The 26,934-nt window shown below is 51.3% G+C and overlaps 1 protein-coding gene across 1 annotated transcript in view; it reads right to left on the minus strand.

The window, feature by feature from the left end:
- The window catches only part of PTH1R (parathyroid hormone 1 receptor), a 123,629-nt gene that overhangs the window by 56,794 nt on the left and 39,901 nt on the right, over positions 1–26,934 (minus strand). Inside the window, exon 2 of the mRNA XM_064703755.1 lies at positions 9,522–9,627. Within this exon, the coding sequence (XP_064559825.1) occupies positions 9,522–9,627 (106 nt within the window). The remainder of the gene's footprint in view (positions 1–9,521; positions 9,628–26,934) is intronic.

Genomic DNA, 26,934 nt, shown 5'->3' on the forward strand with positions numbered 1-26,934 from the left:
TAGGAAAGGGTATGAATTGTTTTGGGTAGGGAGAGGGCAGAATAGTTTTGGGATAGGAAGGGGAAAAATCATTTTGAGATTGGAAGGGGAAGGAACTGTTTTGGGAGAGGAAGGGGGAGAAATAATTTGGGGATAGGAAGGGGAAGGAATTGTTTTGGGATAGGAAGAGGGAGAAATAATTTTGGCGTAGGAAGAGGGAAAAATCATTTTGGGATAGGAAAGGGTATGAATTGTTTTGGGTAGGGAGAGGGGAGAATAGTTTTGGGATAGGAAGGGGGAGAAATCATTTTGGAATTGGAAAGGGAAGGAATTGTTTTGGGATAGGAAGGGGAAAAATCATTTTGAGATTGGAAGGGGAAGGAACTGTTTTGGGAGAGGAAGGGGGAGAAATAATTTTGAGATTGGAAGGGGAAGGAATTGTTTTGGGAGAGGAAGGGGGAAGAATAATTTTGGCGTAGGAAGAGGGAAAAATCATTTTGGGATAGGAAAGGGTATGAATTGTTTTGGGTAGGGAGAGGGGAGAATAGTTTTGGGATAGGAAGGGGGAGAAATCATTTTGGGATTGGAAAGGGAAGGAATTGTTTTGGCATAGGAAGAGGGGAGGAATTGTTTTGGGATAGGAAGGGGGAAAAATCATTTTGGGATAGGAAAGGGTAGGAATTGTTTTGGGTAGGGAGAGGGGAGGAATTGTTTTGGGATAGGAAGGGGGAAAAATAATTTGGGGATAGGAAGGGGAAGGAATTGTTTTGGGATAGGAAGGGGGAGAAATCATTTGGGGATAGGAAGCAGGAAGAATTGTTTTGGAATAGGAAGGGGGAAAAATAACTTGGGGATAGGGAAGGGGTAGGAATTGTTTTGCGATAGGAAGGGGGAAAAGCATTATGGCACAGGAAGGGGGAGAATTGTTTTGGGACAGGAAAGTGGAGAAATCATTTTAGGATTGGAAGGGGAAGGAATTGTTTTGGTATAGGAAGAGGGGAGGAATCATTTTGGGATAGGAACAGGGGAGAAATCATTTTGGGAGAGGAAAGGGGAGGAATGGGGGCTTGGAGGGGCAGGAATTAAGTCTGGGGGTTTGCAGATGGATTTCAAACCCGGCTGTGAGGGCAGGGGGGATGAGGGGCTGCTTTTGGGGCTGTCTTGATCTATAGGGGTGTGGCTGAAGGAAGCGGGGGTGTGACTCAGCTGTGCGTGGATCCCGTTGTTTGGACAGAATGGAAGGACAGGAGGAGTGGGATCCTCACTGATCCAACAGAATCAGGCTGGAAGGGACCACGGTGGATCAGCTGCTCCAGCAGGGCCATCCCAGAGCACAGGGCTCAGGATTGCATCCTGACAGGTCTGGGATATCCCCGGTGGGGGAGATCCCACAGCCTCTCTGGTCTCTGCTCAGGGCTGGGCACTGCCCAGGGCAGGAGTTCTGCCTCCTGTGCCGGGAGAATTCCTGGGATCAGTCCCTGCCCGTGGCTCTGGTGCCACAGCTGGAGGCCTGGAGCACAGCCTGGCCCTGCTGTGACCCTCCCTGCACCCAGGGACACCCAGGGACACACAGGGACAGACAGGGACACACAGGGACAGACAGGGACAGACAGGGACACCCAGGGACAGCCAGGGACACACAGGGACACACAGGGACACACAGGGACACACAGGGACACACAGGGACAGCCAGGGACACACAGGGACAGCCAGGGACACCCAGGGACACACAGGGACACCCAGGGACACACAGGGACACCCAGGGACAGCCAGGGACAGACAGGGACACCCAGGGACACACAGGGACAGACAGGGACACCCAGGGACAGACAGGGACACCCAGGGACACCCAGGGACACACAGGGACAGACAGGGACACACAGGGACACCCAGGGACACCCAGGGACACACAGGGACAGACAGGGACAGACAGGGACACACAGGGACACACAGGGATACACAGGGACACCCAGGGACACCCAGGGACAGACAGGGACACACAGGGACACCCAGGGACACCCAGGGACACCCAGGGACAGACAGGGACAGACAGGGACAGCCAGGGACAGCCAGGGACAGACAGGGACAGACAGGGACACCCAGGGACAGACAGGGACACACAGGGACAGACAGGGACAGACAGGGACACCCAGGGACACCCAGGGACAGACAGGGACACACAGGGACAGACAGGGACAGACAGGGACACACAGGGACAGCCAGGGACAGCCAGGGACAGACAGGGACAGACAGGGACACCCAGGGACAGACAGGGACACCCAGGGACACCCAGGGACAGACAGGGACACACAGGGACACCCAGGGACACCCAGGGACAGCCAGGGACAGCCAGGGACAGACAGGGACACACAGGGACAGACAGGGACAGACAGGGACAGCCAGGGACACACAGGGACACCCAGGGACACACAGGGACACACAGGGACACACAGGGACACACAGGGACACCCAGGGACACCCAGGGACACACAGGGACACACAGGGACATCCAGGGACACACAGGGACACACAGGGACAGACAGGGACACCCAGGGACACCCAGGGACACACAGGGACACACAGGGACACACAGGGACACACAGGGACACACAGGGACACCCAGGGACAGCCAGGGACACCCAGGGACACCCAGGGACACACAGGGACACACAGAGAGACACAGGGACACTCAGGGAGACAGGGACAGCCAGGGACAGCCAGGCACACCCAGGGCTGAGGGCCCCTCTCACTGTGGCTCCTCTCCAGGCTGAGCAGCCCCAGCTCCCTCAGCCTTTCCTGGGCACTGAGATGCTCCAGGCCCTTGCTCAGCTCCATTGGACCCACTCCAGCAGTTCCACAGCCATGGGTGGATGCAGCTTCTGTCTGTCACTGCTCAAAGACCTTCGCTGCTCTTCACCCAGTGTCTCATGGACAGAACATCCTGTCCATGCTCAGCCCTGGAGGAAAAGGACATTGGAGGGGATGGACACAGGGGCCAGGAGCTGTTCCAGGTCACAGCCACCAGACAGTTCCATGACCCAGCTCTGGAGACACCTTCTGCACTCTGCCCATCCACCCCTCAACTTCCCAACCCAGGAGCAGAAACTCAACCTCCAACATCCCATCGGGAACTCCCGACCTGCCACTGCTGGCACATCCCACTCTTTCCTCATTCCAGCACATCCAGTCCTTCCAAACCCCTCCAGCCTCTCTCTGAGAGGGAAGAATACCATCCAAGATACCATCTCAATCATTAGAACAAGGTTGATAATTAGCATTAGAATTCAGCCACCCTTTGGAATGTTTTCCACGCTTTCTCTGTGCTCCTTTACAAATCTAAACCACAGACCACTGGTGCCTCTCGTAATTCCCAAGATCCGTCCCTCCCATGTGTCCCAAACCCTGTTTAGCTGCTCTGTGGACATTCCTCAGTAGGACTGGGAGCTCCAGGCCCATAAAACTTTGCAGGAAGAGGCCACATCCCAGTTTCAGCTCCTTCAAGTACATCACGCTTCATATCAGTGACTCTGAGCTCCCTCACACTCCAGGAGAATGGTCTGGTCTGTGATTTCATCCTCAAAGGTCTCTCGGTCCATAATTCTATGCTAGAAACTCTCCCAGTGCATAAATCCATCCTAGGAATTTTCCCTGCCCATAATTCTGTCCTAGAAGTTCTCCTGGCCCACATATCCATCCTAGAAGATCTCCTGGTCTATAATTCCATCCTTGACACTCTCCTGGTCCATAATTCCTTCCTAGAAGCTCTGCCGGTCCATAATTCCATCCTAGACTCTCTCCTGGTCCATAATTCCTTCCTAGAAGTTCTCCCAGTCCATAATTCCGTCCTAGAAGGTCTCCTGGTCCAAAATTCCATCCTAGTAGCTCTCCTGGTCCATAATTCTATCCTAGAAGTTCTCCCAGTCCATAATTTCATCCTAGAAGTTCTCCCAGTCCATAGTTCCATCCTAGAAGTTCTCCCAGTCCATAATTCTGTCCTAGAAGGTCTCCTGGTCCAAAATTCCATCCTAGTAGCTCTCCTGGTCCATAATTCTATCCTAGAAGTTCTCCTGGTCCATAATTCCATCCTATAAGCTCTCCTGGACCATAATCCATCCTAAAAAATCTCCTGGTCCATGTTTGATAGTGGAACCCTGGAGAAAGTTAAAGATAGAATCTAAAATGTTGGGCTTTGTGCTTTCCCAGATCAACTGCACCTGCGTAAGCAGTATGATAAATTATATAATTGTTAGATGTGACGATTGTTTAGTAATTAAATGTAATTATTATATAACCATAAGAAGAATAGTGAGAAACTATGTTGGAAATTCAGAGAGGGGCTAAATTTTTGTATACAATAGAACAATATAAGTTTAATAATTAACATGAAAGTTATGTAAGGACAGAGTATAAAACATGATCATTTCAGATGTATGGTCGGAGTCAGATTTGGGTTGAATACACCCCGATTCCCAGAGCTCTTAATAAAAAGCACCGCATATAATCCCCCGTGATTATGTGTTTTTGAAGGCTAACATGTTGATTCCCCAGCTGGTGTCTACTGGGGCAGTGACAGCTTTTCCAAGCCAAAACTGTGCTGGGAATATTTTCACAAGGAATGGTTTGGGTTTTTTAATGGAATTTGGGCCTCATCTGCAAGGACTGAGAGGAGAAACTGGGAGAAGATGGAAATAGTTGGACAAATTATGGATTTACAGAGGGCTGGGGTGTTTAGGGCTTAGGCTGCCTCTGTCTCCCTTAATTTCTGAGGTACCTGAGGCTTCTCCCAACCTCTGGGAGCTCCTGGCATCAGGGAACGGTGCTGGACCCTCTGGAGAAGAAACCAGGAGCAGATTTTGGGGTTCCTCAAGGCCAGCGAGAGCCTGGAATCAGCTCTAGGTCCTTTAGGGACAGTGAAACCAAACTGGGATGCACAACCCAGGTAAACAGACCCAGATCCCCAACTAAAAATAACACCTTTCCTGGGAAAATAGGTTTATTTATTAAAAAAACAACCCAGTTTGGAGCTGCAACACCTCGGGCTCAGAGAAAGGGTTGGCCATGGCCTTTGCTAATGACAGGGTTGTGCAAAACTCCCTCTTCTTTCCCCACAAAATGTCCCATCTCCTTTTCCAAACCAGGGAAAGACAAGCTTTTAATTCATGGATTAAAAAAAAATGTCAGGTCTGATGGCTCAGGGCTGGGACTTTCACTTCATCCCCTTCCAGGTTTAACTTTGGGGCGGCATCAGCTGCCCACCAGGGCTGGGATGGAATATTTGTGTCGGGAGAAGAGAAATTTTCGGGTTTCCTGTTCTTTCCCAAAGGCTTTCATCTGGAGACTAAATTTAAGGGAAAAAGGGGGAGGGTGAGGGGGGAAAAAAAAAAGAGAAAAGGAGGAAAACCAAATGCTTGTGGGGGAAGGGTTTTGGGGTTTTTTTGGTTTCGTATTTTGGGTCTCCAGCCCTCAGCCAAAGGTGGAGATGACGCACGAATCCTGCCGGGGCTCTTTGGAAGCTCCTGGAGCAGCTCAGCCTCGGCTCCCCGTGGCACAGATCCACGTGGGAGCCACAGGGATCAGGAGCCAGGGCTCAGAGACACCTGGGAGGTGGCCAGGGGCCAGAGGATCCCTGTGAGCCCTCCAGGAGGACAGGAGGGACCTCATCCTCCCATAAAGCAGATTTTTAACCTTTTCAGGGGGTGAAAAAAAAGGGGATTTGGAATTTTTACACATTAACAGTGGCTGAAGGAAGTCTGAAATTTTAGAGGGTTTAAATATTTTTGTTCTCCAGGATTTTTCTTTGGAATATCAACCCTGCCAGCCAGGATATGTTCCTGCTTTCTGGAATGGGGTCAAAGAGTCTTTTCCTGTGACCCTTGTGGTGAGGATCTTCCCAGGAGAGATCCCCCTCAAGCTGGGTCAGGAATTTTAAGTGGAAACTTTCTCCTTTCCCAAACATCCGACACCGCTGGGCTGTCGGCAGGGCTGGCCCTCGATTGGAGCTGCTCCAGGATGATCCCAGAGGGATTCTGGCTCTCCAGGCAGATCCCTTCCTGAAGGATGAACGTGGATCTTATCCCTGACCACAAACAACTCCCTAAGAAAGGCTGGAGAAATCCCATCCTTAGATAACTGTGGGATGCGTTTTCCTGAGGATCTCCCCAAAACTGCTGCCTCTTGGTGGGCCTGTCCTTTTCCCTTCTTTGGAGTGACAAACCCAGCATGGATTTGACCATGGGTTCAAATGGAAACCACATCCAGGATTTATTTTGCTCCAAGCCAACCCTACTTTTCCTCAGAAAATCTTCCTTTTAAATCCTATCTGTGAGTAGGAGCTGGAGCATCATAAAATCTGGTTTGTTGCTCTTTCCAGATTTTTCTTTGGGATCTCATCCCATTATCTCTTCCCTCTTTCTGAGGGATGAGGAGGGCACAGGTCTCGATGTCCCAAAACAGACACCACATCCCAAATTCTGGATCATCCAAGGAGGAAAGCACTGGGCCCAGCTGCTTTCCCTGTGTCCAAGGGCATCTGAAATCCCAAAATCTGTGGATTGCAGTTCCTCTGAAAAGTGGGAAGAACTTTTCCAAATTGGAAGGCTCTATGTTGGGGCTGTAAACTCCTAAAACCATCTCAGGGGCAGTCTGGCAAACCGCTGCCTTGTTTGGGAACTCCCAGAGGGAATTTCTGGGGTGATAAATCCTAAAAACCATTCCTTGCAAAAGGTTGAGTGGGAATTCATTCTGCCTTTGGATTAGTGCAGATTAATTGGATCTAATTCTCCTCTGCTAATGGGTGAAGCCTCCAAAGCCTTGAAATCCAGGTGATTCCTCCTCTTGGACTATTTGGGATTGGATTTGCTGTAGAGGATGGAGCAGGGGGTCTGAGGAGCTCAGGACAACTTTTTCCAGGGGCGGGATTTGTGTCCATGGGATTAAACCACTGGATATTGGAAATTTTCTGTCCCAGTCCCAGACCCAAGTCTCCAACCAGCACCAAAACCACGGGATCTCCAAATCCCTGGGTGTAGAATTTTGCAGGAAACCTCTGACAAAGGGAGGAAATGATGCATCTGACTCCACTGATATCAGAAGGCTAATTAATTACTTCATTATACTATTCTATTTTATACTGTATTATACTATGTTACATTACATCTAAACTAAATCTGCCAAGCACTCAACCCTGCACAACCTGCACAGAATCTCGTGGCTTCACCCTGAGTACTGACACACACACACACACACACACACACACACCTGGCCCTGACAGCCAAGGAATCAAACCACCATCACTGTGGGTAAACAATCTCCATATGGCATTCTGCTTTTGCACAAACACAGGCACAGCAAGTGATAAGAATTTCTTTTTCCTTTCTCTGAGGTTCAGAGAATGTGAATCCCAGAAATATTCTCGGGAAGAATTGTGCCTTGCTTGTCTCTGTGAAGAGAAATGTGGGGCTACACACACTTGGCCCTGACAGGCCAAGCAAACGAAACACCATCACTGTGGGTGAACAATCTCCATATTGCATCCTGCTTTGGCACAAAATGATAAGAATTGTTTTTTCTTTCTGTGAGGTTCAGAGAATGTGAATCCCAGAAATATTCTTGGGAAGAATTGTGCCCTGCTTTTCTCTGTGAGGAGAAATGTGGGGCCACGCACTGGGCCCTGACAGGCCAAGGAACCAAACCACCATCACTGTGGGTGAACAATCTCCATATTGCATCCTGCTTTGGCACAAACACAGGCACAGCAAGTGATAAGAATTTTTTTCCCTTTCTCTGAAGTTCAGAGAATGTGAAACCCAGAAAAACATTCTTGGGAAGAATTGTGCCTTGCTTTTCTCTGTGAAGAGAAATGTGGGGCTACACACCGGGCCCTGACAGGCCAAGGAACCAAAACACCAACAATTTCCACATTGCATTCTACTTTGGCACAAACACAGGCACAGCAAATTATAAGAGTTGTTTTTACTTTCTCTGAAGTTCAGAGAATGTGAAACCCAGAAATATTATTGGAAAGAATTAATTGTGCCTTGCTTTTCTCTACACCTAGGATCTGCTCTCTTTGCTCTGCCATTGAGAAAGAGCCCAAAATCCGGCTGTCAATCCCATCCCCATCCCTGCCCACAGGGAAGGGGGACCGATCCCAAATGCTGCCCTCAGAAAAGCTGGAAAAGGGGCGCGGGAGCAGGACCAGGTGGGCAGAGACACCAGCAGGAAATGCCTTCACACATGTGCTCATTAACGAGGTGTTAATTGGGCACGGGGTGAGGGGACAAAGGAGCAGCAGAGGATGTGGCTTGAGGTTTCCTGATGGAAAACAGGAGGCTGGGAATCAAAGGAAAGCTGGGATTTTATGGCCCTTGCTGGCGTTTCCAAAGGCACCGGGAGGGCAGGTGGTGAAGCTGGATTTGGGGACCTTTCCCACAGCATTCCCTGAGGGAGAGGAGAGCCGAGGTGCAGGGACATCGTGGCTTGTCCCATTTTCCCAGGAAGTGGGACAGGACACCCACCCTGGGGATTGAAGGGTCTCTCAGGAATTAACACTTGGGAATGTGAGGGAAGGAGCCAGCGGGGAGTGAGGGCTTTGCTCCCCACATCAGAGAGTTCCCTCCTTCCTCCTCCCCCTCAATCCCACAGCTGGGAGTGATTTTCCAGCCCAAAATAGAAAGGAAGTGGAAGGAAGAGGCTCAGCTGAGCTTGGGCCCTTCTGAGAGAGAGAGTGGGGAAGGAGAAAGGTCTTGGAGTGATGTTTTGTTTTCCCCATCACTGGTTGTAAGAGATTTTTGGGATTTGGAATAGTGGCTTTCCTCTGGAACAAATCCAGAGGAGGCCCCGGAGCTGCTCCAGGGCTGGAGCCAGGCTGGGAGAGCTGGGAATGTTCCCCTGGAGAGGAGAAGCTCCAGGGAGAGCTCAGAGCCCCTGGCAGGGCCTGGAGGGGCTCCAGGAGAGCTGGAGAGGGACAGGGATGGAGGGACAGGACACAGGGAATGGCTCCCAGTGCCAGAGGGCAGGGATGGATGGGAGATTGGGAATTGGGAATTCCTGCCTGGGAGTTAGGAATTGTTCCTGCGAGGGTGGGGAGGGGCTGGGATGGAATTCCCAGAGCAGCTGTGGCTGCCCCTGGATCCCTGGAAGTGTCCCAGGCCAGGTTGGATCACCCTAGGACAGGGAGAGGTGTCCCTGCCCATTCCAGAGGGGTGGAATGGGATCTTTAAGGTTCCTCCCATCCCATTCTGGAATTCTGTGATCCCAGCAGAGCTGGTGCTTGGTGCTCTCTCCTGTGCACTGGATATGTCAACCAGGGCTAGAATTCCACCACTTCTGCATCCTCCTGGACCCTTGGAGTTTGGAATTCTAGAGCAGAACAAGTCTGGGACAGCTTTGCTTTCCAAACCTCCTCCCTATGGACTATCCTGAAAAACTGATTTGCTGGGGTGCTGCAAGCGCCTCCTTCCCTCTCTGCTCTGTATGTGGGGCTGAGGGGAAGCGCTGGGAGAGCAGGGCTGGATCCAGCCCCGGAATTTGGGAGCACTCACCGTGCACCTTGGGCACCTTGGCTTTCAGGTGGCGCTCGCACTTGGCCTTGGCCTTCAGCAGGAGGAAGATCTGCTCCTCCTTGGTGATGACATCGTCGGCATCCACCTGTGGGGAGGGCACAGAGAGGTCAAGCTCCAGTTCCAAACCCTCCTCTGCATCCGTAATTTCCTCAGCCTTGCCCTGGGAACCCCGGTTTGCTCTGCAGCTGTGTCCCAAGGAGCAGCTCCCCCATGGAATTACCATCCATGGAGGTGGCAGAGGGAGCTCAGGCTGGGGCTGATCTCATCGTGTTCATTCACACATGGAAGCAGCAATTTTGGGATGGAGCATCCCAGACTGCAGGGATGAGGCTGCTCTCCAGGAGGAAAACATTCCTAGTAAATAATTTCATGCCAAGGACCCCTCTCCTCTTAGGAATTACAACCTCCTGTGCTGCTTCTTCCTCTGCACGGAGATTTCATCCACAGGAGTCAGGCTCCATAAAATCCTGCCTGAATCCCAGAATGTGTGGAGGGATCTGATCCAGGGAGAGCTGGGAGCTGAGAGCATCTCCCCAACCTGTGCTCCAGGGAGAGCTCAGAGCCCCTGGCAGGGCCTGGAGGGGCTCCAGGAGAGCTGGAGAGGGACTGGGGACAGGGATGGAGGGACAGCACACAGGGAATGGCTCCCAGTGCCAGAGGGCAGGGATGGGTGGGAGATTGGGAATTGGGAATTGTTCCTGTGAGGGTGGGGAGGCCCTGGAATACAATCCCCAGAGCAGCTGGGGCTGCCCCTGGATTTCCAGGTCCAGGCTGGTCAGGGCTTGGAGCAGCCTGGGACAGTGGGAGGTGTCCCTGCCCATGGCTGGGGGTGGCACTGGATGATCCTTGAGGTTCCTTCCAACCAAACCATTCCAAGATTTCATGTCACTTCATTCCCATCTGTGAGAAATGAATTTGTAGAGAATTTTTAAAGTTTGACAGAGGAGTTTGGAGAGGAGAAGCTCCAGGGAGAGCTCAGAGCCTGCAGGGGCTCCAGGAGAGCTGGAGAGGGACTGGGGACAAGGATGGAGGGACAGGACACAGGGAATGGCTCCCAGTGCCAGAGGGCAGGGATGGGTGGGAGATTGGGAATTGGGAATTGTTCCTGTGAGGGTGGGGAGGCCCTGGAATACAATCCCCAGAGCAGCTGGGGCTGCCCCTGGATTTCCAGGTCCAGGCTGGTCAGGGCTTGGAGCAGCCTGGGACAGTGGGAGGTGTCCCTGCCCATGGCTGGGGGTGGCACTGGAGGATCCTTGAGGTTCCTTCCAACCCAAACCATTCCAAGATTTCATGTCATTTCATTCCCATCTGTGAGAAATGAATTTGTAGAGAATTTTTAAAGTTTGACAGAGGAGTTTGGAGAGGAGAAGCTCCAGGGAGAGCTCAGAGCCCCTGGCAGGGCCTGGAGGGGCTCCAGGAGAGCTGGAGAGGGACTGGGGACAGGGATGGAGGGACAGGACACAGGGAATGGCTCCCAGTGCCAGAGGGCAGGGATGGGTGGGAGATTGGGAATTGGGAATTCCTGGCTGGGATGGAATTCCCAGAGCAGCTGTGGCTTAGAAGTGTCCAAGGCCAGTTTGGAGCAGGCAGTGGAAGGTGTCCCTACCCATGGAATGAGATGGGATGGGATTGGGATAATCCTTAAAATCCCCCCCAACCAACCCATTCCATGATTCCCTGCACTCCCCAAGCCATCCCCATCCCAAATCCAGGTTTTTCTCTCCTATCCAGTGCATCCCCTTTGCCAAGCCAGTAACAGGAACCAGCTGAGGGCCAATTAACTCCCGACACAAACTCCCTCCAAACGACATAACGAGGGTTAATGAATCCCAGCTCCCAAATAAACCAGGATTCCATTTCCCAGCGGGCTCCCAGGGGGAGCAACGGGGGCAGCGGACACGCAGCTGTGGAGTTAAATCTGATAAGGGGCCGGGAGTAAAACAGGAGTTGGGTTTTGGTGTCCTTGGAACAAATCCAGGCTGAAAACCCTTCCCAAGCGGGAGCCGCTTCCAAACCGCGTCCACGTTAATGGGAACGCTTCCAGCCCTTCCCAGATGTTTGGCCTGTCCACAGCTGAGGCACCATCCCTCATTTCAGCTTGGATTGGGAACAGAAAAGCTCGGGGTCAGCTCCCGCTGGCGCTCGGGGCTGTACAAAGCCGGAGCGATTCCGCCAGAGCTGGAGGAGTTAGGATGGGTTTAGAGGGATGGGACCTCAGGAATTCCAAGGGATTCATCCCAAGCACGCTCAGCCCTCGGCTGCACTGGCTGTGCTTGGAGGGATGCACAGAAAACACATTTTTATTCCCAGAAATAAAAGGGGAAAATCTCCCAGGGCTGGGCCTGGCGCTGGGCAGAGACAGAGCTCCGAGCTCAGCTCTGGTTTGGTTTCCTAAACCTGCTCTATCCTTAAAAAAAATCCACCAAAACCCACCCCACATTCCCTCCTCTCCTCCCAAAAATGGTTTAAATGATAAAAAAAAAAATCTTACGATGATAAGTGATAAAAAAAAAAAATTTACGACCTGACTTTGTGGGTTTCCCATTGGTCGAAGGGGTGGAAATGTGAATGCAAATAAATTTATGGATTAAACCAGAGATTTTCACTGAATCCTGGAGTTTGAACGCATCAGTTCTCAAAAGTTTTTGGGAAAACTGTGGGATGGTGCTGGATAAATCCCATTAAACATCCAGGGAAGACCAGGCTGGGAGCTGAGAGTTTAGGACTTGGCCTTCCCTCTGTCCCAACCCCTTGTCGGGACATTTCAGTGCCTCCATGGAGCTGAAAGATTCCCAGGAATCGGGGATTATCCAACCCTGGAATCCTCAGATTTGGGATCAATGGACAGCACAAACACCCAGAGCTGAAAAACCTGGAGAACCTTTGGATCTTCCAGCTGCTGGAGGAATTTCACCTCCTGAACTGCACGTTTTCCTGATTTTCCTTGGATTTTCCTGCCCTGGATCTCCTGGTTTTAAGGCAAAATTAAATCCCAGCTGTCCAAGGTGAAAGGAATCCATGGGAATATTTTCCTTGTGATAAATTCCTGATCCAAGGCATGTTTGGCTCTGGCTGGGCAAAGCTTTCTCTTGGAAAAACAATCCCAACACCTGATCCAAAAAAATGCTGAGGGAACGGCCTTGCTTAAACCATTTGTGCCAATTTTCGGGAATCTGGAGATTCCCGGGCAGAAAAAGAAGTGGCTTCACTTCCAGGAATGCCCAGGATTTGGGAATGGGTGGGAAGTGCTGGGAATGAAGCAGCCACTGATTTGGAGAGGGTTTGGATCCCTTTGGATGGGAGAAAAACAGGGATGGAGGTCCCAGGATGAGATATCTGTAGGATATGGAGAGAGCAAAGCCCAAATCCAGCAGGAGCTGGGAAAATTGAGAACCTGGATGGAAATTCTGGGGGCAGGAATGTCCTAAACTGCCCCAAAACTGGGAGGTGACAGCCCTCAAGTGTCGCCTCTTTTCCTTAACTGGCACCTCCTGGAATTGGGCTAGGGTGGGAAATTGGACAAAAAAGGGATATTTTCATAAATATTCATGAATTTCCTCTCTTTTTAAGGCCACCTGTGCAACGCTGAGAATCCCAAAATCCACATTAAAATCTAGAATTTGCTCTGTTTGTTCCATGGGCTCCCTGCACATTCTGCTCAGGACAATGAAAAAGGAGATAAAAAGCGCTGGGAATTTTTCATCCCAGTGAATTCCAGAGCCAAAACCTCCTCAAGATTCCCATATTCCAACAATTCCCTCCTCTTTTATCAAATTCCCACGTGCCTTCACCTTTTTATCCCCAAAAAAACCTCTCATCCTGATAAAACCCTTTATCCAACAAAAAGGAATAAATACAGGATAATTATTTTTCCCAATAATCCCTGTCTTGATGAAAAACTGGGAATATCCAGGATGGGCTTTACCAACCTGAGCTATTCCCTCAGAACTCCTATAGTATTTTTTACTATTACAGTATTTTCCTGCCCAGAGCAGCTGGAATTTATTCCATCCTCAAACCAGCACCTGAAATAAATGGGATCAGCCTTTTTTGGGATTTCTTTTCCCCCCCACCCCATTTTTCCCATTAATTGGCCACTCAGGAGCACTGAGAATATTTTTGAGGAGGAAGTTTTGCTGATGGGAAGGCAGAAATTGTCCCAGACGGGTCCAGCTCCCAAATCCAGCTGTTCTGGAGGAAGAGGTCGAGGTTATCCTGTCCCTGCAGACTTAATCCCTTTAAAAGCTGCCAGCAAATCCCTTTAAATCAGCTGTCCCTAAATTTCCCCAGCAGAAATTCCTGCGCTGATTTCCTTGGCATTCAGTTTACCCAAGGAATACTTTTATCCTGAGGGATGTTTTTCCCTTCGTTCCCAAATTCCCAGGAGCACCTGGAAGGGATGGAGGCTCCTCCCTGGGCTTCCTGATTTTTCCAATCAAATCCCACCTGCTCCTCTTGCTCAATCATCCCCTTCTCTCTTCCCAGTGCTGGGTTTTGCTGGGAAATAAAAGTTCCTTGCGAGGGAAATGATCTGGGAATGTCGATTTTCCCTCCTTGCTTGGAGAAAGCAGAAATGCCAAAGGGAAGGGGGACGCAACAACTTTATCCCGAGGTTGTAAAATCCATTTGGATCCTTTTTCCCCCCTCTCCTTGCCCCTCTGGAGCCCGTGGGGTAGGATGAGGATGTCCTCTGGAATTTCCATTCCCTGGCTGATGTCCCATGAAAGCAAACCCCAAATGTCCTTGGGGAGATCCTGGTCATCCTCATTTATGGACTTTATTTTGGGGAATAACGGGGTCCTTTCTGTGCCACCTCTCTGGCAGCAGCTCAAAAAGCAGCAGGCAAAGAGAATTGTTGGGATTGAGGGCAGGGAATGCTGGGATCTGCTGGGAGAGCAGCAGGGAATTGCTGGGAAGGGGAAAGGGAGGGCAGGAAAAAGGGAAAACATTGCAGTTCTGGAATGGTTTGGGTCGGAAGGTGTCGGAATTCAGGACATCCCTCTGGCTGTCCTGGAGTGCCAGGAGCCTGCCAGGGGGCTCAGAGACCCTGGCACAGATCCCAGGACCCCTGTGACTTTGATTTTAACCCATGGAAAAAATTCCGACCTTATATGAAGATCTGCAAGCCACGAAAATCTAAGTAGAATAATAGTGAATTTATCACGGGGTGAAAAATAGATTTTTTGGGGTTTTTAGAATGGGGGTTCAAGGGGCAAGATGGAGGAATCTGGGCATGTCCAACCTTTCTCCTTCTTCTTCTTGGCCTCCATCTCCTGGGTGATGGTGGCACTCACAGATTGGTTTAGAGTAGGAGCTCACTGTCTAACACAGGTGATGGGTATTGAGAAGTAATTGTAAATATTGTATATGTAGTTTTTAATATAAAAAGATAACACTGCCCCGGGGGCAGGCAGAGCCTCTGTCTGTCCTGCTGAACAGATCTCAGCTGGACAGGAGAAAGAATTTTATAGATAAGGAACAATAAACAACCTTGAGAATGAGAAATGAAGAGCTCTGACTCCTTCTTTGAGTGCAGGGCTGGGAAAAGAGAATTTCCGACACATCTCGGGGTCACTCTGACCAGCTAAAGCCCCGAGAGGAAGGGACCTTAAGGATCATCCCATTCCCTGGGCAAGGAGATTTTCCACTATCCCAGGGTGCTCCAAGCCCTGTCCAACCTGGCCTTGGGCACTTCCAGGGATTGGGAATCCACGGTTTGCAATCAGCACATGCCACTTATCCAAGAAAACTGAGATTTATGGTGCCTTTCCAGGAACGGGAATTTGGGGACAACATTTGTCAGTTTTCCTGCTTTCCACCCCTGGGGCAAACGAGGTGGGACCCGAGAGGCTGAGCTATGGAAAAATCATCTTCCAAGCAAGGAGAAAATTCCCATGATTTCCTCTCAGGCTGCCTGAGCAGAGATGTCCTTCCCAGAGATCAGAGCATGGAGCTGGCGCAGAGGGATCAGCAGGGGCTGGAATTCTATTCCTGGATCATCAACAGCACCCATGGCATTCCGCACTACAGGAATGATTGATCCCAACCAAAATGTCTCAGACATTCCCAGGAATCCCATCCTGGTCACCCTGGAGAAATCCTCGTCCTCCTCAAGCCCAAATTTTCAAGCCAAAAGGGACCTGTGGAAGTGACTCCAAGTCTCCTGAAGAAGCAGAGCCAGGATTTGGGATCACCTATGGTCCTGCACCTCCCTGCTCCAGGTAAAAACCTGGAATATCCCTCAAGAGGCAAAACATGCTCAGGATTCACCTGGGAGTTCTGAGTGATCTTGTCTTACTGAACTCCAGACATTCAGATCCTGCACACCTCTGTGATCCCAAACTCCCTAAGGAATTCCATCTGGGAATGTGAAAAGCAGATCCTGCCTCAGTTTCCCACAGGCCCAGCAAAGTTTCTCCCCTTTCCCTGCCTTATCCCTTTGGACTATCCCAAAGTTTTTGGTTCTCTGCCTCAGGAGGAGGGGAGGAAAAGATGGATTTGGGAGCAATGAGCTGCAGAAGCAGGAATTTCTCTTCCTCTGGGATCTGGGGGAGCTCTGCCTGCACCAGGAATGGGAAAAGAGCTCCTGCTCCCAAATTCCAGCCCTCCCATGGGTGAATTATCCCAAGGTTTGACTGAAATCCCAATGCAGCTGCTCCAGCCCGTGCTGGGATTGATTACATTCCCCCCCCCCCCTTTTTTTTCCCCATTTTCCTGGTTTTTCCTCCGTCCAAAACACCAACCCCTCGCCTTCCAGCAGCCCTGACAGGGAATCCACACAGGATCCCTCCGTGGCCTCAGGCAGCCCAGGAATTTTGGGAGAGAGGCAAAACCTTGGCACGACTTCCCTGCTGCAGCTCGGAAACCTGGGACAGCACAAATCCTTCAGGTCAGGATAACCTGCTCCTGTCCCTGGAGCATTTGTTCAGACATCCAGCTGCACCCTAATCCCAGCAATTCCCTTTTCCAGAGGCACAGACCTGCAGCAGCCCTCCCTTCCTCCCTCCCATCGGGAGAAACGGAGCTGGAAGCAAAACTCTCCCTTTGCCATCCTTGATGTCCCTCAAGGGGCTTGGGGGATGATCCCGAGATATTCCTGCCGGAATGGTCAATCCCACATCCCTCCCCGCTGCCCCAGCAGGGGTTTGGGATTGATTCCTGCCAGGTCACGTCCGCGGGAGAGGCGGGATCCGTGCCCTGGGAATGCCGTGCCAAGGCCATGGGGCAGCTCCGGGCCACGTTCCCGCTGCTCCGCTCGTGCCAGGAGCCACAGCCGGGAGCAGGGAAACCTCAGAGAGATCCCGGTGCCAACAGCTGCTCCCTCGGGATCATCATCCGCGTGGGCAGCACCACCAGGAATGAGGGAACGTCCCAGGAGACAGCAGGGACACGTTCCAGTGTGGAATTGTCCCTCAGGATGGGAGCTGCCGTGGTGGGATGGGGCTGTGCCCGTCCATTTCCACCGCTGAGCTCCATATCCCGGAGATCTGGAGGTCAGGGCAGGAAAAGGAGGATTTCCAGAGTGGGAGGGGTCTCTCCTGGCCTGGATGTCACCCCAGCAAGGATGGTGTCACAGAGGACACCAGCAGAGCATCCCTGCAGCCACGGGAAGGATCCCGGGTCTGGATCTTATCCAGGACAGGAATCCTGGGAAGCACGTTTGGGAGAGGGGCTGTGGGTTTGCATCGGAGAATCCAAACATTCGCACCAGCATGGGATGGTTTGGGTTGGAAGGGACCTCAGGGATCATCCAGTGCCACCCCTTGCCATGGGCGAGGACAATTCCCACTGTCCCAATGTCCCCAGTGTCCAACCTGACCTCGGACACTTCCTGTCTCTTCAGATTCCCCCTCTGACTCCAGCTCCTGGTTTCCATCCCTCTCTTGGAATAACAAATTCCTCGGTCTGATCAATCCCTGAAGGTTTCTTATTTTTGCCTCCCTGTTGGATTTGCATGGAAAATCCCCTGGATGTGTCCCTGTGAGACACGAGGCTGCAGGTGGTGATGGCTTTGCTCTGTGACTCAGCACTCCCCTGATCCATCAGTGACCCAAATTCCAGGGGACACTGCTGGCCCAGACTGTCCATAAACACAGGGGAAACCAGGCTCAGACAGAGCTCCATGAAAAACATGGAATAAACGAGTGGGGTGAGGGAGATTATCAGAGGAAATAACACATCCTACTGCTTAATCATGGAATCAGGGAATGGTTTGGGTTGGAAAGGACCTCAAGGATGATCCCATTCCACCCCTTCCATGGGCACCTTCCACTATCCCAGGTTGCACCAAGCCCCAGTGTCCAACCTTGGACACTTAAAGGGATCCAGGGGCAGCCACAACTTCTCTGGGAATTCCATCCCAGCTCCTCCCCACCCTCCCAGCCAGAAATTCCTTCCCAATATCCCACCTAATCCTTCCTCCATTCCCTCCACACTTGCCTTCCCATTTGCAGCTGTGTTTGGAACCATATAAAATAGACCAGACAACTCCACATGGCCCAAAGCCTTTTTAAAATCCATTTTGAGAATCTGCCTCATCCCTGCAGATCCCACTGGAACTGGGCACCTGTGGCACTAGGCCGTGCCAGCCCCAATCTGCTCAAAATATCTGGGATTTATATTCCTGAGGGGATGAGTTACGGCTGGGAAACCCCTCTGGCTGTGGAGCAGCACCCAGAGCCGTGGGCTGCCCCATTCCTCTATCCCATCCACACTTGCCTTCCCATTTGCAACTGTATTTGGAACCATATAAAATAGACAAGTTCACAGGCCCAAAGCCTTTTTAAAATCCCATTTTGGAGATCTGGCTGATCTGTGCAGATCCCACAGCAACTGGGCACCTGGGCCGTGCCAGCCCCGATCTCTCAAAATCTCTGGGATTTGTATTCCTGAGGGGATGAGTTACAGCTGGGGAACCCTCGGATGTGGAGCAGCACCCAGAGCCATGGGCTGCCCCATTCCTCTATCCCATCCACACTTGCCTTCCCATTTGCAACTGTGTTTGGAACCATATAAAACAACCAGACAAGTCCACATGGCCCAAAGCCTTTTAAAAATCCCATTTTGAGAGAATCTGACTGATCTGTGCAGATCCCACTGGAACTGGGCACCTGTGGCACTGGGCTGTGCCAGCCCCGATCTGCTCAAAATCTCTGGGATTTGTATTCCTGAGGGATCAGTTACAGCTGGGGATTCCCTCTGCTGTGGAGCAGCACCCAGAGCCGTGGGCTGCCCATTTCTCTATTCCCTCCACACTTGCCTTCCCATTTGCAACTGTGTTTGGAACCATATAAAACAGACAGACAACTCCACAGCCCAAGGCCTTTTTAAAATCCCATTTTTGGGGATCTGGCTGATCTGTGCAGATCCCACTGGAACCCGGCACCTGGGCTGGTCCATCCAACCCTGATCTGCTCAAAATATCTGGGATTTGTATTCTATTATGATTATATTAGTTATTAGTGATTAGTTGTTATTATTTCTGTGGTAACCCTCTGGCTGTGGAGCAGCACCCAGACCATGGGCTGCCCCATTCCTATTCCCTCCACACCTGCCTTCCCATTTGCAACTGTGTTGGAACCATATAAAACAGACAAGTCCACATGGCCCAAAGCCTTTTTAAAATCCCATTTTGAGAGAATCTGACTGATCCATGCAGATCCCACTGGAACTGGGCACCTGGGCCTGTGCCCATCCCAGCTCAAAATCTCTGGGATTTGTATTCCTGAGGGGATGAGTTATGGCTGGGAAACCCCTCTGGCGGTGGAGCAACACCCAGAGCCATGGGCTGCCCCATTTCTCTATCCCTCCACACTTGCCTTCCCATTAGCAATTGTGTTTGGAACCATATAAAACAGACAAGTTCACAGGGCCCAAAGCCTTTTTAAAATCCCATTTTTGGGGAATCTGGCTGATCCGTGCAGATCCCACTGGAACCGGGTACCTGGGGCTGTGTCCATCCCAACCCTGATCCGCTCAAAATATCTGGGATTTGTATTCTATTATGATTATTACTAGTTATTAGTGATTAGTTATTATTATTTCTGTGGGGAACCCCTCTGGCTGTGGAGCAGCACCCAGCCCCGTGGGCTGCCCCATTTCTCTATTCCCTCCACACTTGCCTTCCCATTTGCAACTGTGTTTGGAACCATATAAAATAGACAAGTCCACACGGCCCAAAGCCTTTTTAAAATCCCATTTTTGGAGGATCTGGCTGATCTGCGCAGATCCCACCGGAACTGGGCACCTGGGTCTGTGCCAGCCCCAATTTGCTCAAAATCTCTGGGATTTATATTCCTGAGGGGATGAGTTATGGCTGGGGAACCCCTCTGGCTGTGTAGCAGCACCCAGCCCCGTGGGCTGCCCCATTTCTCTATTCCCTCCACACTTGCCTTCCCATTTGCAACTGTATTTGGAACCATATAAAATAGACAAGTCCACATGGCCCAAAGCCCTTTTAAAATCCAATTTTGGGAGGACCTGGCTGATCCGTGCAGATCCCACTGGAACTGGGCACCTGGGTCTGTGCCAGCCCCGATCTGCTCAAAATCTCTGGGATTTATATTCTATTATGATTATTATTAGTTATTAGTGATTAGTTATTATTATTTCTGTGGGGAACCCCTCTGGCTGTGGAGCAGCACCCAGAGCCGTGGGCTGCCCCGTTCCTCTATTCCCTCCACACTTGCCTTCCCATTTGCAACTGTGTTTGGAACCATATAAAACAGACAAGTTCACAGGGCCCAAAGCATTTTTAAAATCCCATTTTGGGAGGATCTGCCTGATCCATGCAGATCCCACTGGAACCGGGCACCTGGGCCTGTGTCCATCCCAGCTCAAAATCTCTGGGATTTATATTCCTGTGGGGATGAGTTACAGCTGGGGAACCCCTCTGGCTGTGGAGCAGCACCCAGAGCCGTGGGCTGCCCCATTTCTCTATTCCCTCCACACTTGCCTTCCCATTTGCAACTGTGTTTGGAACCATATAAAATAGACCAGACAACTCCACATGGCCCAAAGCCTTTTTAAAATCCCATTTTTGGGGAATCTGGCTGATCCGTGCAGATCCCACTGGAACCGGGTACCTGGGGCTGTGTCCATCCCAACCCTGATCCGCTCAAAATATCTGGGATTTGTATTCTATTATGATTATTACTAGTTATTAGTGATTAGTTATTATTATTTCTGTGGGGAACCCCTCTGGCTGTGGAGCAGCACCCAGAGCCGTGGGCTGCCCCATTTCTCTATTCCCTCCACACCTGCCTTCCCATTTGCAACTGTGTTTGGAACCATATAAAATAGACAAGTCCACATGGCCCAAAGCCTTTTTAAAATCCCATTTTGGGAGGATCTGCCTGATCCATGCAGATCCCACTGGAACCGGGCACCTGGGACTGTGTCCATGCCAACCCCAATCTGCTCAAAATATCTGGGATTTATATTCCTGAGTTATGGTTGGGAACCCCTCGGGATGTGGAGCAGCACCCAGCCCCGTGGGCTGCCCCATTCCTCTATCCCCTCCACACTTGCCTTCCCATTTGCAACTGTGTTTGGAACCATATAAAATAGACCAGACAACTCCACACAGCCCAAAGCCTTTTTAAAATCCCATTTTTGGAGGATCTGGCTGATCTGTGCAGATCCCACTGGAACTGGGCACCTGGGTCTGTGCCAGCCCCGATCTGCTCAAAATCTCTGGGATTTATATTCCTGAGGGGATGAGTTACAGCTGGGGAACCCCTCTGGCTGTGGAGCAGCACCCAGAGCCGTGGGCTGCCCCATTCCTCTATTCCCTCCACACTTGCCTTCCCATTTGCAGCTGTGTTTGGAACCATATAAAACAGACCAGACAACTCCACATGGCCCAAAGCCTTTTTAAAATCCCATTTTTGGAGGATCTGGCTGATCTGTGCAGATCCCACTGGAACCGGGTACCTGGGACTGTGTCCATCCCAACCCTGATCTGCTCAAAATATCTGGGATTTGTATTCTATTATGATTATTATTAGTTATTAGTGATTAGTTATTATTATTTCTGTGGGGAACCCCTCTGGCTGTGGAGCAGCACCCAGCCCCATGGGCTGCCCCATTCCTCTATTCCCTCCACACTTGCCTTCCCATTTGCAACTGTGTTTGGAACCATATAAAATAGACAAGTCCACATGGCCCAAAGCCTTTTTAAAATCCCATTTTTGGAGGATCTGGCTAATATGTGCAGATCCCACTGGAACCAGGCACCTGGGGCTGTGTCCATCCCAACCCTGATCTGCTCAAAATATCTGGGATTTGTATTCTATTATGATTATTACTAGTTATTAGTGATTAGTTATTATTATTTCTGTGGGGAACCCCTCTGGCTGTGGAGCAGCACCCAGAGCCATGGACTGCCCATTTCTCTATTCCCTCCACACTTGCCTTCCCATTTGCAACTGTGTTTGGAACCATATAAAACAGACAAGTTCACAGGGCCCAAAGCCTTTTTCAAATCCCATTTTTGGGGAATCTGGCTGATCTGCGCAGATCCCACTGGAACTGGGCACCTGTGGCACTAGGCCCGTGCCAGCCTCGATCTGCTCAAAATCTCTGGGGTTTGTATTCCTGAGGGGATCAGTTACAGCTGGGGATTCCCTCTGGCTGTGGAGCAGCACCCAGAGCCGTGGGCTGCCCCATTTCTCTATTCCCTCCACACCTGCCTTCCCATTTGCAACTGTGTTTGGAACCATATAAAATAGACAAGTCCACATGGCCCAAAGCCTTTTTAAAATCCCATTTTTGGGGGATCTGGCTGATCTGTGCAGATCCCACTGGAACTGGGCACCTGTGGCACTAGGCCCGTGCCAGCCCTGATCTGCTCAAAATCTCTGGGATTTATATTCCTGAGGGGATGAGTTACAGCTGGGGAACCCCTCTGGCTGTGGAGCAGCACCCAGAGCCATGGGCTGCCCCATTCCTTCATCCCAGATTATTCCTGGGCACGGCATAAACCCCATCCCTGCTCTCTGCTGGGCCGGGGCCGCGCGCCGCCGGAGGCCGGAGCAGTTTGATCCCGAGCGAAATCCCGAGCGGATCCAGGCGGTGTTTGGTTTGTTGGAGCCGGCGGTGCCTGCAGTGCCAGGAGTGATTTATCTCCTCCTAACCCAGACACGTAAACAGGGCCATGAATCATTCCTTAAATCATTCCCTAAAAGTGCCTCTTTTCCCTGGGAGGCCGTAAAGGGAGCCTGGGATGAGCTCACAGGGAGCGGCTGCGCCACCCAAAGGGGCTCGAGCCTTCCTCCCGCTCCTCTGCACCCTCCTCTCCACAGAGCTGCTGCTCCCCATGCCAATCCCCGGCTTTGCCCTGTTAGCTCGGGCTTTATAAAGTCAACAGCCCGGCTTAGGCAGGGACAGATGTTCCTGATAAGCCACGGCCTCCTTAAAAGTGTTGCAACCGAGTTTTCCTTCCAAGCGCTCCCTGCCGGAGCCAGAGCTTTGTGGTGGGGAATCATGGATCACCTGGCTGGGGCTGGGATTTATTTCCTGCTGCTGCTGCTTTCCCTAAAAAAGCCGCTTATTAATCACCAGCTTCTCCTGCAAGTGGTGGGGACCCCCCAGTTGAGATTCCATCACCTTTTCCAGGATGAAGGATGTGCTGATCCCTCCAGCACAGCCAAAATTCCCGGCTACCCGTGACCTTTTCAGCACGGACAGAGGCAGATCCTCATGATTTATGGGAAGGAAAAAAAAACCCCAACAACCCCACACTAAAAATATCTCCCTGCGTTTCGCCGTCCCAGCTGGAAGCTCTTCCAGAAATTCCCCTTGGATTCCAAAACAAGGCCAGTGCCCATCCACAAGCCCGTAAAACAAGTAATGAGTTTTTGTCTGGATGAAAACAGACTTTTTTTGGGATGAGGTTGGTGCAAGGATTCCAACAAACAGTGCTCACATCCTGCCTTGGAGGCTCCACCTGGCTGTCAATGAGAAACAGAGGGGGAAAAAATTCCATTGGAATCATGGGGATATTGGGGAGCTGTGGAAAGGTGAGAGTGGAGCAGGATTTAAGGGATGCCCCATTCATGGAAGTGTCCAAGGATAAAGCTTGGATCACCTTGGGATAGTGGGAGGTTCCCTGCCCATGGAGCTGGAGATGGTGTTCAAGGTCCCTTTCGACTCAAACCAGTCTGGAATTCTGTGACTCTGGGATCAGGATCACATGGAAATACTGGGGAAGGAAACCTGAGCTGGGCAGGTGCCTCCTGCATTTTTCCCCTGCGGGTAAACTGGGATTTTCCATCAGAAAACAAGAGAAGGAAAACTCTGGAACTCAGAGGCGAAAGAAATGAGTTTTTATGGCTCTGGAAATCTCCCAGTTCTGCCCTCAGGGAATATCCTTAATAGTGACTATTCCTGATTGGGATTTTTGGACACAGCTGTAAAGATGCTGCCAGGAGCTCTGGGTGTGTGCTGGAAAAGGCCATTCCCTATTTTTTTTTTTTTTTCTGGAAAACAAGATGCATTTCAGTTGTCTCCACCAGCCTAAGTCCTTGTTCTCCCTGGGTCTGGCTTAAGTGCCGATTCCCTGAGCTGAGCCTTCCCAGCCAGCCCCAGGTGGCCACCCCACAATTTTGGGGCCACCTTGTTCTCCTCCCTGCACTGCCCATCCACAACATCTTGTGATCCCAACTTTCCACCTCTGTCCGTGTTGTTTGGACTTTAGGCCCGACTATCCCAGCTCTGACACCAAAGCTGAGGCCACCTGGTCCTGCTGGCCTTTCCTGGTCACTGCTGAGCTCGGTTCATCCCGCTTTTCCCAGACATCAGGGACACCCTGACAATGGGATTTCTCCCCAGGGTTGTCCCATCGCTGGGAGGAGAATCCTTCCAGCCACTTCCCACTGCAGATCTGGGAGTGTCTCTTAATCCATTGGTCATTCCCAGAACAAGCTGAGCCTGATTTAGTCACCTCAGGCCTGGCTGAACTTGGGCTGGCTGTCCCGCATCAGGGAATCAATCAGGGAACGGTTTGGGATGGAAGGAAACTTAGGGATCATCCCATTCCCACCCAATTCCATGGGCAGGGACACCTTCCACTATCCCAGGGTGATCCAAGCCCTGTCTAACCTGGTCTTGGACACTTCCAGGGATCCAGGGTAGCCACAGCTTCTCTGGGAATTCCATCCCACCGCCTCCCCACCTTCCCAGCCAGGAATTCCTTCCCCAAATCCAATCTCAGTGCACCCTCCTTCACCTTAAAACCAAAGGGAAAAAGGATATTTAACCCTCACATTCCCAGGTCTGGTTTGGAGTTATACAAACCCAAGCAAGTCTGGGGCTCATAAGAACCCAACATCCATTGGCATCTTCCCTTTGTGCTCCTCATCCCGGAGCAGGGAAACGCAGGGCTGCATTTTTCTTTCCCAGCCCTCAGTGCTATTTTTCCAATCCCTATCGCAGCGGGAATGGCGCAAATCCTCCCAGCATTCATCCCCGGCCTTTCCGAGACGCAGCAAAAAACCCTGGAATTTCGGCCGGTGGAAATCGAGCCGCCCCGCTGACGTCAGCTGGGGAAGGATCCCTTACCGAGACCCCAGCCCTGAATCCCACAGCCACAATCCGGGGTTTGTGTCCAGGAATATCCCGGCGGAGCCGCTCTCGGCACGTGCGGATATCGCGTTACCGGTGCCGCCGTTAGAAACGCTCGGAGCACCACCGGGAATTTCGGGGCACGCCCAGGCCCGTGACTTTGGGGTGATGAATTTACTCCTGTCTGGGCCTTAAATTTAGCACAGACTCCTCTCCATCCAAAGAAAAAAAAAAAAAGATTGGATGCCTCCTGAAAAAGCCGGGGATCTCATCTGTGAGAAATGGGCTTTGTTCTGGAATAACGGCGGGAATTCCGTCTGGAGTTTTGTATCCAGGAATAGTTCACGCCAGCGAATCCCTGAGTAAACAATGGATGCAGGGAATCCCAGTTTATCCCAGCCTGGACTCTGGATGCCTCACTGGGTAATGAAACCCAGGGCAGGTTTGAACTTTAGGCTCTCACGGTCATCGACGGGTCCATTTCTCTCCCCTCACTGCTGGGGCATTTTCCAGACTCTGATCAGCCTCAACGCCTCAGCTAAAAATCAGATTGATTCCAAGTTTTCCAATATATTCCAGGCTTTTGGAAAGTTAGAGTTGCAAGGAAGGATCATGGCACGGTCAGGGTTGAAAGGGACTCTGCAGATGATCCATGTCCAACCCCAGGTGTGCACGAACACAAAATGAAATAAATCTAATTTCTCTAGGGAGTTCAATTAAAAACCCTCCAATTTTAGACTGATTAAAACTCCTCAGGATTCTGGTTTTTATTCAGGAGTCAGAGGCTGGAAAATAAACACGGATGGAGGAGAGGGAGGGATGCTACACCACACATTTTTACCATGGAGTTTCTTCCATACCTCCTAAAATGTGAAGTTTGGCCCCTTTGGAGCCAGGAATGGGGCTGGAAAAGCCCAGCTGGGTTCAGCTGAGCCTGGGCCTGCTTTCCTTGGGAGAATTCCCACTGCTGTCCCCTGTCACCCCCATGGGACAGTGGTGGCCTGCAGTGGCGCCCTCCCGACTCCCACAGCAGCTGTTCCCATGGGTGACAAATCCCAAATGGAAGTAACCAGCACGGAGAGAGGGATTGGGAAGGAGAAGGGGAAATGTGGCCTCCGGCACCTGGAGCTGGTGACCCTGATGTTGCGGTGTGTTGCAATGTCCTGTTTTACCTTCTCCCTTCCCCCTCGCCCCTCGCTGAGTGTGCCCTGGCAATCAGGTTTAACATTCCAGCAAGGCGTCGTGTGATTGGTCCCTCAGGCCTGGGGGACATTGGCCCGTATAGGTGTCCCCAGTCCCTTGAGACCCTGCCCCTTCACCTGGTTGGTGGCTCACCTGTCCCCTCCCCTTCCCCTGCCCTGAGCTTAAAAGGTTAATGAGACCATGCAGCCGGCATTCTGTTGGAGGAATTGCCCCGGTTCAGACCTCTGCACCCATGGAATAAACATCTGGCAACCCTCCAGCAGAATCCACTCCCTTTCTTCTCTTCACCATCGCCAGAAGCTCTCTCTCCTGAGGTAAACGGAGTCCTGACAAGCCTGGACTTGTTCAGTGCCCCGCTGCACTCTCCAGCAGCCAAGGTATCTCTGGGGTAAAGCACCACAGTGCTGCCTTTGGCCCAGCAGCGAGGGTCAGAACTGGCCCAGGCACCATCTAACTGGTTATATTGGGATTCATATTCCAATACCCTGAAACAAAGAGCTGCAAGGGGAAACCACTTCTGTTAACTCAGCCCCAGACAGCATCCAAAGCCAGGCTTTAGGCCTGAGCCTGCTCTGAGCCAGGCCTAGGGAAGCAGATGGAGGAGGGATGAAAGGAAAAGGAGGGA

This window comes from Zonotrichia leucophrys, chromosome 2 (assembly GCF_028769735.1).
Source record: "Zonotrichia leucophrys gambelii isolate GWCS_2022_RI chromosome 2, RI_Zleu_2.0, whole genome shotgun sequence".
Lineage (NCBI taxonomy): Eukaryota > Metazoa > Chordata > Aves > Passeriformes > Passerellidae > Zonotrichia > Zonotrichia leucophrys.